At 35.3% G+C, this 19,637-nt stretch overlaps 1 protein-coding gene across 9 annotated transcripts in view; it reads left to right on the forward strand.

The window, feature by feature from the left end:
* PLEKHA5 (pleckstrin homology domain containing A5) overlaps positions 1-19,637 on the forward strand; it is a 241,028-nt gene that overhangs the window by 169,925 nt on the left and 51,466 nt on the right. Inside the window, exons 13-15 of one of the 9 annotated variants that reach the window (XM_055318819.1) lie at positions 1,433-1,552; positions 2,380-2,433; positions 18,498-18,578. The exons of the other annotated variants lie outside the window; for them this stretch is intronic. Coding sequence (XP_055174794.1) covers positions 1,433-1,552; positions 2,380-2,433; positions 18,498-18,578 — 255 coding nt within the window. The remainder of the gene's footprint in view (positions 1-1,432; positions 1,553-2,379; positions 2,434-18,497; positions 18,579-19,637) is intronic. 9 annotated transcript variants of the gene reach the window in all.

Below are 19,637 nucleotides of genomic sequence, written 5' to 3' on the forward strand. Positions count from 1 at the left end.
TTAACTCAGGAAATAATAAACCAGAGTCTCTCAAGATTGCTTTTGATATTTCTTTCAAATATCACCCTGAATTTTAGAATAACTAAATCCCTTATTACCACCCTTGATAATGGTGGTACAAGAGCTTGATATGGTAGTCATAAGACAGACTGTCCCATAGTCACAAGGTCACCAGATGTGGTTGGCATCAGGGCAAAAGCAGCTATTCTTTCCTTGTTATGAAATTTCTTAAGTCACACACATACAAGTTCTTTGACTCTTTAATATAAAAGACTGTTGTCTCATCTGTGTAGATGGCTTTATCTCAAGAATCCCATAGTAACTATGGTTTACTTCTGACATTTTTTTTCATCTAAAATTAATGTAATTTTAGGTAACAATTAAAAATTATTTCTGTCCCTTAAAAAAGTTGCATAGAAAACAAACAGCAACAGCAAATGAACAGAACAGAAGATAACTAGTGTTAACACTGTAGTGCAGGCAAGACAAATCAATCTCAGGATCACTTTTTGGCCTCGAAGTTTTTAAAGCACCCTGAAGCCCTGACGGGATGAAAGTCTCCCCTCTGGCCCATCTGCAGTTTTTAATCATAACAAACCACCAAATATTTTATGACCTATAAGACTGCCAATGACCATACTTTATTGCATTTCTAACAAAGAAAAATATATCAGCTTGATCCGTTAAGGAATTTTATCTACCTTTGAAAATTTATTCCCTTTACGGATCATAGTAGCCAATCAGGAACCAGAAGTTTCTCTGCCTTCCCCAGAGTGTGGGAGGAAGGTTTATGAAGTCATGGAACCTTTCCATTTGTATTAAATACTATCTTTTTTTTTCCCTTAAAAAATAAAAATTGATCTTTTGGTCATTTAAAATATCTTGTGAACGCACTAACAGTGACATTTAAAAATATAACTGGGAAGCAATTAATAGATCCCAGGTACTGAGTTTAATGATATGAAGATACTGTTCCAAGTTTTGTATGAATTTTAAATCTTTTTATTTACCTTCTGTTCTCTAAAATAGAGTGTTGCATATATAGATATTGTTGTATTGCTGTAAAAGTCTTAGGGGTCATTTTAAAATATCTTTTAATAATCATTTTTAATAGCTCTTATGTTCAAACCTTTATAATGGTTTTCTGGTATTGTGCTTTTTTATACCTAATATTTAAATATTCTCTCATGAGTTCTGAGAAACTGCCTTAATATACTGTTGTTTTGCTGTATCTTTTAAAGTAACACTGTTCCTTCTATTTCTCTAGATATCTATGCATTTATGTAGGACCTATCATCATAGTGCCTAGGCACTATGTTTGATGTCAACCATAAGAGGAAACTTGCCAAGAAATCTTGGTTTAATATCTGTCACTTAAGACAACAATTAATCTGTTTTCCACTGTTTGGATTCTTAAATTGTACTCCTTCAGCCAGAGGAGCTTACGCTGCTGCTCATAAAGCTGAGACGGCAGCAGGCCGAACTGAGTAGTGTCCGGGAGCACACGTTAGCACAGCTCATGCAGCTGAAACTTGAGGCCCACAGCCCAAAGGTCAGCTATGAAGAGTTTTGTATGTGTCATCTGCCATTACCACTTATTTTGAGCCACTCATTAATCAGTTTGATTGGTGTCATTAGTGTCGAGCATGAGCCCATACAGTCATTGAAGCAACATTATGATCTCCTATTGACCCTTTGAGAATTCGCTTATTTATACTTTATTAAAGGGATATATGGGTAGGATGAATTTCTTCTTAGCCTTCCAACCCATTCACCCACCAATTTTTGGCCGTGAGGAAGGAAATGCATACAGACTTCAAAACAGTATTGTCATTTGCTGTATACTGAAGCTTCCACATCTGATAAAACAGATATTGAAAAGTCCTATGATTTCCTAGAAAGTAATAAGTTGAAAATCAATTATATATTATAGTAATACTACCTTTTAAATGTCAGAGATGAAGTATAAGATACTTTTGTTCTTGATTAAAAGAATGAACACATTTGTAAACCTTTCTCAAAGGGTTTAATAGCCTCTGGTTATAGGAGAAACATCCAAAGAAGTAGTCCTATGTCATGGAAAAGTATAAACATGTAAAACTTGTAACATCGAGTCTGCTAAAGCCATTTGAAGGATTTTTCTGCTTAATATTTTAGCTTCTATGCATGTCTATTTAATCTCTTATGAAACTAGGTATAATTTTATAATAATTTAGTGTATCATCTGTACAGTTTACAGGGGAGCATGTATGTGAAAGTTGTATACTGTGACATAGTAGGTTGTGGTAAACTACCTGTTTTTCTTATCTCGAAATTGACTTTTCATGAACTCTACACCCTCTTTCTCTATCCCTTTGTTTCTTGATTGATGCCTACTAGAATGAAATTCTTTCACATCATCTTCAAAGGAACACCATGTATTTGGATCATCAGGTGGGATTTGTAGAATTTTTTTGCTTATGATACCTAATACAACTCTTGAAATGTACAGTTTTCCAGGCTACTCAAATATTTCAGGCATTTAGAGCTGATAGCATGACTTTTACAAGTGACAGAATAAGATTCGTAACAGTGAATTCAGAAATACCAGAAAAACAAACACACACACACACACACACACACAAAAAAAAACAACCAAGTAGAAAGGACAGGTGTGAATGTTAGGGGCCATACAGATGCTGGTTACTGGAAAATTGAGTGACTGAATTCTCCAGATTTCCCTTTTCTTATCCCAAAAAGACTCATATACTCATTGAAGCTTATCTCTGCTTGGAGCTGACCTAATTAAAGAAATAGATACCAAGCTGGGAATGCCTTGTTGGAAGACCAGGGCATGGGGAGGGGACATGCTATGTATTCCATATGGGTGAAAGTGTGATGGTCATTTTTAATCGTATAACTTTGGTCCTTTTTGCCATCTCCTCCCGGTGTTTGGTCTTTGCTATGTAGAGACAGTTTTATAGTAGCCTACAGTTCCTCGAATTACCTTAGTGGTAGCAATGGATGTGGATGATTAGGGTGAATGGCATTTCATGAACAGGGACTGACACTTCCATATTTCAGTTTTTATGAAATTATCTTTAATATTTAATTTTAATTTTATGAGAATTTTTGATATGTTCTTAAACATAAAATTTCTTCTAATAAATGCATTTTTAGCTATATAAATTAAGCTATAACTTGTTTTAGTTTGTTTTAAAATGTTCAAACTTGAACATTTTACCAAATGAAAGAAGTTACTGTGAGAAAGGTTATAAGACAGTTGTTTACATATTTATTTATATTTGCCTACTTAAAGCAAAATAATAGTGTACTGCTTTAGTTCTATTTAAAGAGGGATTTTACATTAGGATAACCCTTTAAAAGAAGTTCAGTCGTTTTTTTAAAAAAAAATTTAAATGAAATACACTTCTCTTAATGTATAGTTTTTATTTTCCCACCTTTTCATCATGATTTTGCCTATGGGAATGCTTTAGAAGTCAGTATTTTGTGACTCCAAATTCCAAACCACTCCAAAGAGTGAGTGTACTGTTGAAATTTAACCACGGTGTACATTGTACACTTTGGAAGCAATCTAATAAAGACACATTAGCCAATGAAATAGTAAAATAAGTCTTCCCTCAAAATGCCACACTGCCAGAAAGGCTCTAAGATGCATGGTTAATAACATTCATAAAAGCTTTTGCCTATAAATAGAGATAGTTCTGAAAAATGATGGGATACTACAAAAATTAGGTTTGAAAAACAAGAATATAAATATGAATCTGAAGTTATATAGTATCTCTGGAAATAAACCTAGTAGGTCACTGTAATTTATTACTGGCCCAATAAAACATAACTGGAATTGCAAACACAGCTCTTTAGAAAATCACCGGAGGCTCCTAGCTGGCCCGGTCTGTGCATGCGACTCTTGATCTCACCCAGTCACGAATTTGAGCCCCAAGTTGGGCACAGAGATTACTTGAATAATTAAATAAACTTTTTTAAAAAATCATAGGAAAGTTCAGCTAAATACATCAAAAATACCACCATTTGCTAAGATGCTTCTCCTCAACTCCGTTTCCCAGACAGATCTCTGTTTCCTTCCCTTTGCCCAAGTGACCCAGATCCGATTGAGGTTTCTATTTCCCTTGTCCTCTCTAAGGACACTCCACTAAGCCTGTGCTACTGGAAAGGACCACACTAGTGATCCTATAGGTGGTCTCCAAAAATCTCAACTTTTCATTGATCCTCTCCACTCCTGCTACATGTCAGAAGTTTTCCAGTAATTCGCCTTTTTCTTATGTTAGATTGTGAAATAGTTATTTTAGTCCAATTTTAAAATTTTAGGATAATAAGAAGAGTTACAGAATTTTAAGATACAATAATCCTAACTGGATATACTTCACAAGAGTTTGAATGCTTATTTGCACAATCAAAACAGTTTGTGATGGGGAAAAAATGAGCCATTTTTAGACAATAATTAGACAATATGTAGAAAAAAGGTGGCTTTGCCCAGAAACTCAGATATGCCTAAATATATAAGGTTTTCCTACAGAAAAATCTCTCTTTAAATAAACCAAAACATTTTTTATGGTTTTAGATAATTACATTTAGTGTAAATGAAATACTTTTGAACTGTTCTACATTTTCTATCAACAGTGAGGTTATAAAGTTATATAAAAGAATTCTTAATTTTGAATTACGATAATTTTTCATTCAGCTCTTTAAAAAAAAAAAAAAAAAAACATTTCCAGCTTTTAATCTTGTTACTGCCAGTAACCGATTTTAGATGACCAAATCTGTTGGGTTTTTTAGGCATTATTGGCATTATTGCCTAATTTGTAAACTGATTCACCAGTTTTTATATAACTACAAATTGGAAAGTAGATTTTAAAATCTGAAAGAGGAAAAGGCTCTGGTCACATTTTATACTATATATCATACCAAATGAATATGTACTAGTTAGTACTCACTTTTCAACACTTAATTCTTGTAGCTCAAATCATTGCAATAACCTAAGGCCAGCCACAAAATGCAGCTTTCTCTTGCCCCTTGTGAAATGGTCAAAAGAAGGTTTGTTATTGATTGAAACTCTCTTAGCCAAGTATAGTTTCTGAGTTGCTTCAGAGGTAAAATCATTTCTGATATTTCCAGAATGCTTATCACAAATAAAAAATAAAAATGCCTTATCCGAAATCCTGAACATCTACATGTTACACAGTCAATCCAGAAATCTTGACCTCTCGTCCCTATAGCTTGAACAATATAATTTGGCTTCTAATTAACCACCATTCTGAAGATGAGTCCTGTACAGAAATGTTTTTGATGATAAGAAAAGCTGTGCTAATCATAGAATTTCCTTTGCTGTTTGTTTCATTTCTAAGTATACTATTTTCATTTGCTTGTGCTTTTACAGCTCAGTCAGTAGGCTCTTCAACAGTCTACATTTATCAAGAGCAGCCTAGGTTTATTTATCACTTTTGTGAATTTTAAGATACAATAATCCTAACTGGATGTACTTCACATACCTCATCCAGATTCTATTTAGAAAATGAGTGAGTATATGACTTTTTTGGTCAGTTTTGAAGGGAGGATAAATAGGAATGGGAAGTGAAAACGTTTCCATCCCCTTTCTTCATTTTCCTTACCCCGATTTTAGCTACTCCCTGCGTTTGTTTCTTTCTTCCTCACATGCTTTTTCTGACTCTCCCTATTAGTGCATAAAGGAGCCGTGAGAAAATTTAGATGATGTTCCCTTTCCCTTCTTCCTAAAACCTTCCTGCTAGTTTTCCATGTAGGCAGTGATAACAAAAAATGAGATGCTAGGAACTGAGACCAGGAAATGGGGTGGTAGGAGTGGGCAGAAGGATCAAAGAACGAACTTGGAGCCCGACTTCACAAGTGTTTTGTCAGCATGCTGCCCCCTTGTGGGTAAACTAAACATGTACCAACCTTCTCCACCACCATCACCCCTCACCCCACTCTGATTTTATTGTAGCACTCCAGTAGCCAACCTTCTCCTTTAAGAATACTTGCTACAGTAAATGGAGTTTGAGTTCTACAGATCTGAGCTTTACTTGCACTGGTACTGCGGCAGGTATTTTTTTCATCTTTTAAATATAAAATTGTATCATAATGTTGAATGTGCTTTTACAAATTGCCCTTAAAATTACGACATTCTGCCTTTACCCCTCTCCCTTCAAGAGTCATCATAGTTAAATGCACCAGAAACATTTGCTTGAGAACCGGAAAGGAAGAGACCTACCTCAATCAACCATGCTTGTGTTGGGGAACACCTCTTCCCCGTGCGCTCAAAAGTTCTTTGTGAAAAGAATATGCCTTTGTTCCAGTAATTAATAAAATTGGTTTACCTCTACCCAACTGGAGCTGTCTCCCCACTGCCAGAACATACTTAAGTCATTTCTAAATATAGCATCAAAGAGTATATTCTTTAACATCAGATGGCCAAAGGATCTTACTATCCTCAAATTCTCATAGAAAAACTGGAAATTTCTGCTGACAAACCAGTTTGCCATAGTACAATAAAAGAAAAATATAGCCCACACTTACCTATGGTGTTCTCTGTTGTATAAAAATGTTTTGGGATTTGTAAAAATCAATAGCTAAATCTTTCTTTTTATCGGTACATTTTTTTAAGTATCAACTGCTTATGGGGAAGATAAATTCATTTTGATTTAATACTATTAAAACATCTTGAAGAGTAAGCAAGACTTTCTCATTTGCAAAAGTTGTGTAGTAGCATTGAGATAATCTGTTAAGAAAGTATAATGAAAAAAACTCTATGTAGACATAAACTCTGACCACTTTTAAACATACTTGTGCCAAGAGAAATGTAAAAAGGAACAATTAATGGAATGTATGTAATTGGTGCTGAAACCATTCAAGGTAAAAATCCAAGAGTACTTTTTTGCATTTTGTTCTTTGTGTTCATGAAAGACAGCTTCCCTGTAAGGGAAGAAATGCTAACAAGATGATTGAAAAGATTCTTGATGGCTTTCATTGTTCCTGTCAATTCAGCAACCTCATTCTGTTGAGCTATTAAGCAGGATCCCATTTTCTCTAATATTTCAAGGGATCTTCGAGCTTCTATTTTTAGGGATGATTGAGAGATAATGTTTCTAGGCAATATAGAATAGGCATTTGGCAAAAGCAAACAGGAAACTGGGAAAAATGAAAGTGTGTTATTTAACATTAACCCTACTAGTTACATGGCACAGAGTATCTGTATTTTCTTATGCTTTGCTATTAAGAGCAATTCTTTCTGTCTCTCCCTTACACGTCATTTATTCTTTTTCTTTTTTCTTCTTTGTCTCTCCCCACCTCTGCATATTTGATCACAGAAGTAGTGGGGAGAGGAGGATAATACCCAGAAAATTCTTAAGCAGTGTATGACATTGTCAGAGCAGAACTCTTAAGATTAAATTAACAGGCAGTGGGTAGATTAGAATTGAAAATTCTCTGTGTTAATTCTGATCTCTTGGCCTGTCCACTGCCTACACAGTATTAGGATGGTTTCCCTAATTTCTTATGGTAATTAATCTATCCCTTTTTGTTTTGTTAACTGTTTTCACTCATCTCAGCCTTAAACTGGGGATGTTCTCTGGTTTTATTTTTGTTTTTTAAGCAAGCCCAACATGGACTTGAGCTCACAACTGAGATCAAGACCCGAGCTGAGATCAAGAGTCAGACGCTTAACCAACTGAGCCACTGAGGCACCCCAGAAGTTCTCTGGGTTTTACAAATTCTGGGTTCTCTGGGTTCTTTCAGGTGAGAGAACACCTGAGCATTCATCTGCACATCATTTTACTAGTTGTCTCTTAGTTATTCTTCACATATCTAGCCCCTGGGTTTCTCCCAGGAAGCAGAGCCTGTGATGTGGGTGTCCTTGGTGTGGGCTTGTTCTCAGGAAGTTTATTTACTACCCAGGTACAGAAGTAAGGAGAGTGAGCAGGGAAGGAGAGAATATATTATCAACTGCCTTGGCAACTTGGGCTTCATCTGACTGATACTTATTGACGAAAAAAGCAGTGCAGAATTGCCCACTGAACAACAGAAGGAGGAGCATTTATACTGGCTCCCATCCTCCTTTGACCAAGAGTTGCCCCTTGAGACTAACTCTCCAGCATATTGAGGTTATTCATACATGTGAACCCCTGGGTTCCCATGCACAAAGTGGTTATTGGCTCAGCAAGAGCTGAAATAAAAGATGAGCTAGCAGGATGTGGAGAAGGGCACAAAGGTATCTAAAATATCCCCCGCTGCAGTTCCAGCTGTGTGTTTCTAGTTGCTTATAGAAATCTGCACTTGGGTGTTCTACCTTCCAACCCCAGTGTGTCCAAAATTTGGATTGTCATCTTACCCTCAGTTCCCTTACCAAAAAACTAAAAGCAAAAATGGTTTCAAAATATTGTTCACCTTTAACATCATTGGTGTAACATTTATTGAGCTCATCATCCTTGGAGGAGAGCTCACTGGGCTTTGAGAAAGGTCAAGACCTTAATTTTAGCTATTTTCTTAGACAAAACTCAAAGTGGTTTAAGCCCTCAAAGGAAAAGAAAAAAGTGAGACCTAGTCTCCTCCTCCAGCCATGGCTAGGAGAATCTGACACCAGTCTTGGATAGTCTGATTGCCTAGTGGGTGAAAAGAAAAACCAATGGCAGCCTACCTAGAAAGATCCAAGCTGTGACAGTTCTGTTGTTCTGCCCCTCTAAGAGTAGAAATTACACAAATTTATAAAAATGGAAGAATGAGGGATGCCTGGGTGGCTCAGCGGTTGTGTGTCTGCCTTCTGCTCAGGACATGATCCCAGTCCAGGGATCAAGTCCCACACCAGGCTCACTGCAGGGAGCCTGCTTCTCCCTCTGCCTGTGTCTCTGCCTCTCTCTTTGTGTCTCTCATGAATAAATAAATAAATCTTTTTAAAAAATGGAAGAATGAGGTCAGACAGCTTCCTGGAGTTAGAATATGTTCTCCTAATATTTCATCTGCCCAACATGACCATATATTAAAGTTTAAAATATCTTGAAGCCTGCATTTAAAGTACTTTAAGGACAGTTTTACTGAAAACGGGAAAATCATGAGATACTGTAAAACTATCTGAACAGATTATTTTAGCTGAATACGTAATATCTGCATGGTGTTGAGTCAGGGTAAGAGAGGCCATCATAACATCTTATAGGTGCTAAGCTCCTCATTACCATTCAGTCACAAAATCTTGGCAATGTTAAAAACACCTGCCACATTATGTCTTTCAGCTAACTTCAGGAATTTCACAAACTTTTTGCTACAAAATAAGGTCTCTTTTTGGTTTGTCACTCAGACCCTCACTCCTCTACCACCACCACCCCAACCTGTGAAACACTTCTTACCCAAAACCCCTTTTCTCCAGCCAGCAACTCACTGTTTCCCAATGCTACTTTAAAAGCAATCCCATTATCAAGTTCCAGGAAGGCAAAGTTGAAGGTGAAGTAGGGCTCCCTGCTCATTGGGGAGTCTGCTTCTCCCTTTATCCCAACCCCTTGTGATCTCTCTCTCAGGTAAATAAGTGAAATCTTTAAGAAAACAAAATAAAAGCATCTGATTCTCCACACTGTGGATCTGTCCAGTACCTGTTCATTCTAACAGTTTAACACTTTACAGTTTCCAGAGCACATACAGTATTCCACTTGGCTTCCTATATATACCCTCTGTAGCATGTGGGTCAGTTAGATTTGTCCCTGTAAGTTAGGCCTCTAAGTTAATGCCTTGCCCAAAATCACAAGCTAAGATGAATACATTGTATTAATGATTTTTCTTTCCTTTTTTCCTAAATCTATTTGACTTCCTTTAAAAGTATTGGAGTTATTCTTATATTTTCCATCTAATAAGATGGGAAAATGAAAACAATTTCCCCACCCCTCCTAAATGCATAATAATTATACAGTTTTATTTTGTATTTACAAAAGCAAATATTTTTGTAGCCCAGGGACTGTAGCTTTTGCTTCTATCTTATCTTTATTAATTTTTTTCACAACATTCATTCAGCAAAGATTTATGGAGCTCAGTGTGTAAGACAGGAAGTTACTGCTTACAAAGTAGAATTCTTTAATAATTTTCAAAGCCCAGGAAGGAAATAAAGTTGAGCATAAATGCCAAAATTTTTAAGATTGTCTTAAGAGTGTGATTATGTAGTTAAAACATAAATTGATAAATCTTTAAATTAATTATAGGAAGTCTGTTATTCAGTGCCAATTGTAACTCAGAATACAATTGCTGTTAATAAAACCCAGGTCCTTGTATCTAGAAGATATTCTAACTTTGATTTAAAGTTAAAGTATATTTTAGAGCAGATTTACCCAAAGCCAAAACAAATAACAGAGGTAATCATATTTTTTTTTTTTTACTAACAGAGATACCAGATTTTTACTCTTGGAATGTTTGTCCCTTTAAAATGGTATCATTAAAATACATGCAAAGAAGGGAAAATTATAACCATATCAATTATCATATCCACAATAAAACATTTTCGCAAAATAGATTTTGAGTTCTTTTAATATTTCTAGTTGCCTGTGATTGAAAAAAAATGGTACCATCAGATAATAATTTATTCCTTGAAGCTAAAGGAACAGTGGTCAAGAATGAATCATTAAGGGATCCCTGGGTGGCGCAGCGGTTTAGCGCCTGCCTTTGGCCCAGGGCGTGATCCTGGAGACCCCGGATCGAATCCCACGTCGGGCTCCCGGTGCATGGAGCCTGCTTCTCCTTCTGCCTATGTCTCTGCCTCTCTCTGTGTGTGTGTGTGTGTGTGACTATCATAAATAAATAAAAATTTTAAAAAAAAAGAATGAATCATTAAATCCTCTTACTGTAGTGGATATTTGATATGTAACTTTGCTTTTTTATACATCATTAAAACATCACCTTGGTTCATTGAATATGAAAAAAAAAATGAGTCATTAAACAAGGAAAATAGTTTAAGCCGCTGAAGTAAAAATCAGATCTGTAAAGTGTATCCTGTAACCAAAAGGATTTTAATTAAAAAAAAAAAAAAGTTTAATAGACCCTAGGTAAAAAGAGGTGACAGTCACTGTGAATAAATTATGTAAGTAAATAATTTAGAAAGAAATTACCTGAGACCATCAGAGTTTTCTTCAAAATATACCAAAGGTGTATATATCTCAAAATGGGGGTTTTAGAAATTCAGCAATTTAAGTGAGGTTTTGAGTATAGAGATTACCCTCCATTTTTCCTACTGGCTTCAGGGTATTTTTATAATGTTTCGCAATAAGTGGGCCTTATAATTGGCGATCCTAAAGCCAGTACTTATTGCATCAGCCAGTTTAGAAATGCTTCTGCTTTTTCTTTTAAGGGAATGTCAGATATGTTTGACCCCTATATTAGTATCCCAATTTGTTGTTCCTTTTTTTAATCCATCTTTTTCCCTTGGAGAGAAAGAGAAAATCTTATATTGTCTAGCTGCATCTCTTAAGGTACCATTGATTCCCCTGAATATATAGCAATAGTAATATTTTCCCAAAGTTTTACTTTTAGAAAACATCTGTAGCATGGACATTTTATTCATAATGCTTTAAAATGTTCACAGTAATAGACCTCAGTACTTTGCCCCACCGGTTATAAAGAGACTTATTTACATTCCTCTATTTAAAAAGTCACTTCAAATTTTCCTGCTCCCTGTTAAACAATGAGTAGTTTGAATAGGTAGTCATACCCTTCAATCTCAGGTTCTTGGACTTTCAGATGTTCCTAGAGTGAGAGTGGAAGGCATTTACATTGTCATTATCTAAATGACCTGTTTATAAAGGCCCCCGCATTCCTCAGAGCTTCACCCTAAGCATGTCAAATTCTTTAGCGTTTTAGTCTTGCCACACTTCTTAAGAGTTTATTGATCTAGACGCAGGAGGACATTCTTGAGAAATGAATTCTTCAGTGATTAGGCCATCAGGGGTTTTTGCTATTGTTAAGACAGATTCTCAACTTAAATATTCTTTTCCTAAGAAGTCATTAAGAACTCAGGAAAAGTCCATTTTCCATTTAAATAGAAAATGACAGCACAGAAATGGGTCTTCTCATTGGTTATCAGGACAAAAGCTCTGTGGGGTAGATAGATAGGAGTCATCCAGACTGCTTGCTCCAAAAAAAGGAGGGAGCTATTAGCACAGCATTCAAACTCAAACTCAATTACAAGACCGAGCTTGAACAAATGTTTTCCCCTTCTGGGAATAAGATCTAGATCAGGGGAAAAAAATTATACTAAATTTACTTGTATAGAATATCTAAGCCTACTAATATGATAGCCACTAACCATATGTAACTATTTAAATTTACATTTTAGTTAGTTACATTTTTATAAATGTAAAATTCTTTTTCTCAGTGACACTCGTCACATTTAAAGGGCAGAGGAAGCGACATGGCCACTGTATTGGACTACAGCATATAGACATTTTCATCATCACAGAAGGTTATATTGGCCAACACTATTCTAGATGATTTATTATATAAACTTTCTAAAGACCAATTAAGCCACTACTTAACCACTTTTTTTTTTTTTAAGATTTTATTAGAGAGGCAGAGACACAGGCAGAGGGAGAAGCAGGCTCCATGCAGAGAGCCCGATGCGGCACTCGATCCTGGGACTCCAGGATAGCGCCCTGAGCCAAAGGCAGGCGCTAAACCACTGAGCCACCCAGGGATCCCTACTTAACCACCTCTTAAAGGAAGATTCAGGAACTAATCTTTTCCAAGGGTAAATTATATGAATGGCCATCTTGTCTCTGGTTACTGCTGATCTTTCTCTTTCCTACCATTTACCCCAAAATTATTCAGAAGTATTTTTGTCATGAGTTGGAATATCCTGTTCCTTCTGCATTAGTAGCTGGCCTAATTTCTAAGATAGAGACTTTGAAACTGATATTTAGTAGTTGCTAGACAAATGGAATAGCTGGCAGTTAGATTCCTGGCACCCCAGATCCCCTATGATTCTGCAAAGTCCACCAATAATATTAATAATGAAATTCAGCTGACTTTTTAAGGGGATTTAATATCTTAATGTTTTATCTCATACAAAGATAATGTTTTAATGTAGATGGAATATTTGCATTTAGACAATTAGGAATTTTTTCATCTTGATATTTGTGCAGATAGCTTGATTAACCTTTAGTACCAACTCATCAGGACCTTGAAAAATTCTTTATTGAGGACACTTGAAATTAGTCCTCAATTATTTGAGTTAGTGCCAAGATGGGACCATGGTTGTCAGCCTGATTTCCTGTCAGAACCATCAGTGGATTTTTCAGAAAAAGTACAATACTTAGGGCCCTCTTTCCCCTAGTCCCTGGCAGAATTGCCAGAACCCAGCCTGTATATGTTTTTAAATATCCAGGTGATATTTTTTTTTTAGTCATGTTTGAGAACTATTGAGATAAATTATCACAAGAAACACCAAAGACAGGAAAGTCCAGTTTTCTGAAATAAACACTATCTTAGTGCTTTCTAACCTTTTCATGTGTGGCACATGTAGAAAGTAACGATATTTGTACAGTACCTTGGTGGGAACTGAAGAAGGTGCTATCAGCAACATGGTAGGTCCACTGAGGACTGAGGTGGTCCCTATCTCCACACACCTGTAATCCATTCCCAGCCTACAGGTGTCAGTTGGGAAGTTCTGCTCAAGATCCTACTAAGTGTGACATAGTTACATATGATTATGTTGAAAAGTTGTTTTGGTGACGAGTTTTTAAGTCAAGATATTTCTGATAGTAATATCAGAAGATACTGTTTGGGGCAGCCCAGGTGGTTCAGCCGTTTAGCGCCGCCTTCGGCCCAGGGCATGATCCTGGAGACCTGGGATTGAGTCCCATGTCGGGCTCCCTACATGGAGCCTGCTTCTCTGCCTGTGTCTCTGCCTCTCTCTCTCTCTCTCTCTCTCTATCTCTCTCTCTCTCTCTTTCTGTCTCTGTGTCTCTCATGAATAAATAAAATCTTTAAAAAAAAAAAAAAGAACTGTTTGTTCACATTAGCCCAGCATACCTCAGAACTGAGAAAGAGGCTGGAATTAAGTATCAGACTTCTTAGGTAGTTTTTCTAAACATTTGGACTTAAAGTTTCAAGTGAAAATAAGTGTTTTTCTGGTAAACAAATACATTGACATTACCTAAGTGTATTTCCAAGTTATTTCCACTTATATTTTCTTTTTTATTGCTTAAGTTAGTTATAAAAATAGTGTAATGCCTGGATCATACATTCTCATTTTATTATTATAAAATAGTGAATCTTATTATTAATAGCTATATAATTTATCAGTTAACTTGAAACCTAAACTTACATTAGCTGTTAGGTCAAACATGGAATTAAAGTATTTGGAAGTAAAGCATTTAACTCATTTCCAAGTGAATCATTAAACATCTTCCACATACTAATAGTCTTTCTCTGGCTCTCATTCCCGAAAACAAAATACATTTGCTGTTAACACCACTATCATAATAGTGTTTAGGATTCTCTTCAAATCAGAAGAGAATTGTTGGATTTTTTTTTTTTTAAGAACTTGAGCATGAAATTCTAATGGAATGCTCCATTGAAGCACTATGTATTTTTTATGTCATTGTTTACTACTTTATTTTTTTTAAGATTTTATTTATTCATTTATGAGAGACCCAGAAAGAGAGAGAGAGAGAGAGAGAGGCAGAGACACAGGCAGAGGAAGAAGCAGCCTCCATGCAGGGAGCCTGACGTGGGACTCAATCCCGGGTTTCCAGGATCATGGCAATGCTCAACCGCTCAGCCACCCAGGCATCCCAGTTGTTTACTTCTTAAACTGAAAAGCTATCTTAAAGTTTACATAGCCAAAGCCAGATAGAATATGTTTCATTAAATTACAGAAACAAAGTTAGTTTCTAAGTATTAAAATATAGAATATTTGAGAGGTGTTTTAAGTGAAAGGAACTGCTAGCCTACTTCTAGAATATATTAGGAGATAAAGCAGATCTAGTCTTTCTAATTCTATAAATCTGGAAAGAGTGAAAGTTCTGTCAGATCATTGAAATCGCTTAAGAGGGACCAAGCTCTCATGGTAATTGCATGCAGGTGTCTTGAGCTGTTGCATATCTCATGCCTTAAAGAGAGAGCCACCACATACAGGACACTTTTGAATCATTCTTAACAGCCCACTACTCATTCGTGCTAACAGCTCTTGGTTAGCTAGGTGTGTTGCCCTAGGGAATTCTGAAATGATCCTGCTGCTTCTGCCTTTCCATTACTCCATCTCTTGAGTAATTATGGATTATTAGTAGTAAAATGGAATCTCAAGAAGAGTGTGAGCTGAAGAGTATGCACTGTTATCAAATTATATTTTACTTTAACACTATGAGAACATCATAGTTACTTCTGCCAAAGGAATCTTTAGACCAACCTGTCACCTTGGTATTTTAATGACATCGAAGATTTCTCAAGTTGCTCATTAGAATGATCTGGGAATAACGGTGTCTTTTCAGGTTCCTCAAGTGGTGTGGGTGTGGGTTAAGGACCCCTGGTCTAAACTTGAATATTGATTTCTGAAGTAATAATTTTAAAAAGGGCGGAAGATATTGTAAGATAGTTACATGTATTTACAAATCTGTAGGTTAGTTTCTTTTTTTAATAGTTAACAGTTTTCCTAATAAATTTCTAATGTGGATACAGATTTGTAAAACAGAATAAAAGTTTATAAGAACAGTTTTCTAGATCAGGACCTTACTACACCAGTCAATTCTGATAGGTTTCTTCCACCTTAATTCTTAGCCTTGAACATGATAGGAACACATGGTTCTCAAATTTGTCTTGGCTTCTTTGCATCACCAAAGAGTATTTGCCAAAAGATATGGTTGTTCCGTTAATTTTATTTCATGTTTATATATTTTTATCCTTGACTCTTTAATACCTTTTTTTTTTTTATTAGAAAAGCACTGTCTACTCTGGGGAGAACTTGAGAAATGCAGAAAAGTATAGAGAAAGGAAAAAATAATCTGCAGTCCCACAATTCAAAATAATTGCTGCTAACATTTTTGTTCCTTTGTTGTACTAAATTGTCAGTTTCTAGAGATGACTTCTAATTTTAATACTCTGGGATTTGATATGTATGAAATGTCTCATACAGAGAAATAGTCAATTTCAGAAATGATCTCTGAAACACTCTGCAGTTTGTATAATTTAAATACTATTTTCGCTTTTTAGTTTTTCTATTCCTAAGTTAGTTTCTTCTTGAAAATAACCTTTCTCGGTGACTCAAGTATTTAATAAGCTTTGACACATAAATTAAATAAAGACATTTTACAATCACAGATATGGCATTCCTTGATACACATGCATATTTGCCCTCTCAAAGTAGTCCACCAAATAAGTCAGGCTTGATACTCTTCTACAGAAACCATATTGTCCCTTCAAGTAAATTTGCCCGGCTGAGAGAATGAACATTTGTCCTCAATCTGTACTATATTGAAGTTCCACTGAGAGGTGTGAGCCATACTGACCTAGCCATTTGACACATAGGCCCATTTGTAGTGCCACATTTCTGAGACTTAGTGGGCTATTTCATTTTGATCTTGAGTATTGTTATATTTGGATACTCTCTGATCTCCATTTTTTAAAGCATGCATGCGCCTGACCTCCACCCAACACAAAAAAATCTGAGCCCAGTATTCTTTTGACTAATTTCCATGGTATACTATTGAAAGATAGTAATCATGAGATTGCTTTGAAAATTAAAATTTAAAGTGGATAGAGAGGGATCCCTGGGTGGCGCAGCGGTTTAGCGCCTGCCTTTGGCCCGGGGCGTGATCCTGGAGACCCGGGATCGAATCCCACGTTGGGCTCCCGGTGCATGGAACCTGCTTCTCCCTCTGCCTATGTCTCTGCCTCTCTCTCTGTGACTATCATAAATAAATAAAAAAATTAAAAAAAAAATAAAGTGGATAGAGACTTAAGCTTACTTCTGTTACATCAATACAGTCAAAGGAATAAGCCAAAACAAAAAACAGTTACACTCTGTTCCAAGGTCCACATTTGGTTAAGGTAACTAACATTCCCTTAAAACATAGAGGGCACTTGAAAATATAAAGAGATCTTAAATTTCCATGATAAAAATTTTTTCTCCTAAAGAAAAATTTATATCTCTAGTTGTCTATTTATACGTTACTTTCTACCACTGTAAAAAAAAAAAATTTTGCCTTAAACTGCATATCAACACATCTATTTTCCTGTGTACATGAAATGTCACTGATAAATGTCTTAATTGCTTACTGGCCAGGATTGCAGGGAAGAAAACGACATTTGAGTATGATTGATATGCAAGTGTTGAGATTTCAAAATAAATTACTTTTTAAAAATAAAGTATTTAGCTTGAATAAAACTTAAATTTTGAACCAGTTTAAATTTGACAATCAAAACATTTTATTGACATGTAACATTAGTAACTAGGCTGAAAATAAAATTGTCTAGATAATGCATTTTTCAGGATTTATCTTTTGATTACATTATGCATTTATTAACCTAGAGATTAGTAAACTTTTATTGTAGATTTAATGGAGTCAGTAAAATAGCATTTGCTAACCATATTAAAAATGCTTATTTTCTCTAATATGTAGGATGAAAATTATGTAAAGTGTATGTTACAAAGTGCCATTAAAAACAGACTTGTCTGCTTAGAAATGGTACAACTTCATTGGCCTTTTACTCTATATAGCATGATGATTCTCTTTTGAATGCTTTAGCTCTTGAGTCCAGAGCCTACTAAAACAAATATTTTTCTAGAGGCAGTAATTAAGTACAACATAGCTGGAAATGTGAAACATGGTTTCAGCCTTTTTAGGAACTAGGGAAATATATCAAGTCTTTGCTAAATAAATTTCAGTTTGCATGTCTTGAAATAATTCTACATGTTGTGTTATACTATGAGAAAATCCAAAATAGAATGTTTATGGATGTCTATCAAAATTAACTTTAATGAAATATATGATTATCTAAATGACAAGATATACTGAGTATTATATTATACAATTTTAATATTTTTTAATATTATATAAGAACTAGTATTTTTCTGATCAATACTACAAAGAACTGAATATTGTTTTAAGCTTTTTTTTACTAAATAATTAAATGATGCCAATTTCTCCTTTTAAGTAGGTTGTTACTCTGTAGTTTATTCTTTGAATAAGTCATGATGATTTATCATCTCTTTTAGTGTATATGAGGATATTCATTGGCTATATTGATTATATTTAGAAAGTAAAACGCAGTTGCAGCAATATTGCAATTAGTAAACTTTTTTTTATAACCTGGGAAGTATTTCACAGCATTTAATATTTGCTTGGAATGGTTTATAAAATCTGTACAACCTTGGGGTAAAATGTAAACAACTGCACTATTAGGAAGATATTAAAGTAGAGGCTATATTTACAGTGTCGTCTTTCAAATCTAGCTATGCTGTAAACTGATGTTTGCTGTATGCTCCTCCTGATTTGAAATAGATGAAAGAAAATGAACCTATTATCACCATGGTTCACACAATGATTGAGAACTCGGCGCTAAGACCCCAACTGTACCAGCAAGTAAGGTCTTGGACAGTGAATGATACTGCTTTATCATCTGCAAAATCCCTCAGTGACAGTTTTGGTTTATCCTCAGAGTTACTCATAACATTAGTGTTTTCTTATTTCATTTTTTGTTTATGTCTCTTTGGAAAAATGCAATTCATCCATGCTTTTTAAAATGCTGCAGTATTCTTAGCATGGCTTTGCTGAACATTTTGCCGTTGAATTAAGTGTGCCATTTTCCTGAAGTTTTTGTGCAGAGTATTTGATTGATATGTACTTGGAGGTCTGCAGTACATTTGCAAATTTTTTTACTAGATTGCCATTAATTTTGATTAATTCTAAAAGCATTAGAACTGATTTCTAGGGAAAACTTTTTTAAAAAATCTTTTTTTCCTTTTAGGGGCAGCCCCATAACACTCTACCCTACTCCACTGTCTTAGGAATAGATAATATTTGTATGGGAGTTGTTTAAATCTAGTTTCTGTACTGTGGTATATAGTAAGACCTGAAGATAGCCATTTCGTAACATACTGGAATATCTTCTCCCAGTATTCTTATCATTCTTATGCCATCATATGCATCATCTTACCTCATTCTTTTCCCTAACTCAAAACATGTGCCATGGAGCTGGTTGGCTTTAATTTAGGACCTTGGTAATCTGCAGATCTGCAAAAGAAGTCATTTTATACATTTCTATCCCAATTTTTTTATATTTCATGGTCTAAATGTTCTTAGCTCTGTGTTTTGCAACATCAGCTTCTTCCACTTCAACACCTTCAAATTACTGTGGCCTCTGACCTGTTATAATACTTTAAAATTCATATAGAGGAAGAAAAATAACTAACATGAAAAATGAATGTATTTGAATTAAAATATGTAAAAGCACCTAGTGAAAAGGAGCACCTTGAACTCCCTGGCTTTTACAAGCCACTGGTTTGCTTTAGTCATCTCAGAATCAGCATCATGGATGGGCTTCCTATCTGGGAGATTAAAACTCTAGGTAGGAAGGTAAGTAAGGTGACTCTTAGGAGCACAGTTTTCAAAACAATGTAATGTGTTTGAGCAAAGTTTTCT

This window comes from Nyctereutes procyonoides, unplaced genomic scaffold (assembly GCF_905146905.1).
Source record: "Nyctereutes procyonoides isolate TBG_1078 unplaced genomic scaffold, NYPRO_anot_genome, whole genome shotgun sequence".
In the NCBI taxonomy this organism is placed as follows: Eukaryota; Metazoa; Chordata; class Mammalia; order Carnivora; family Canidae; genus Nyctereutes; species Nyctereutes procyonoides.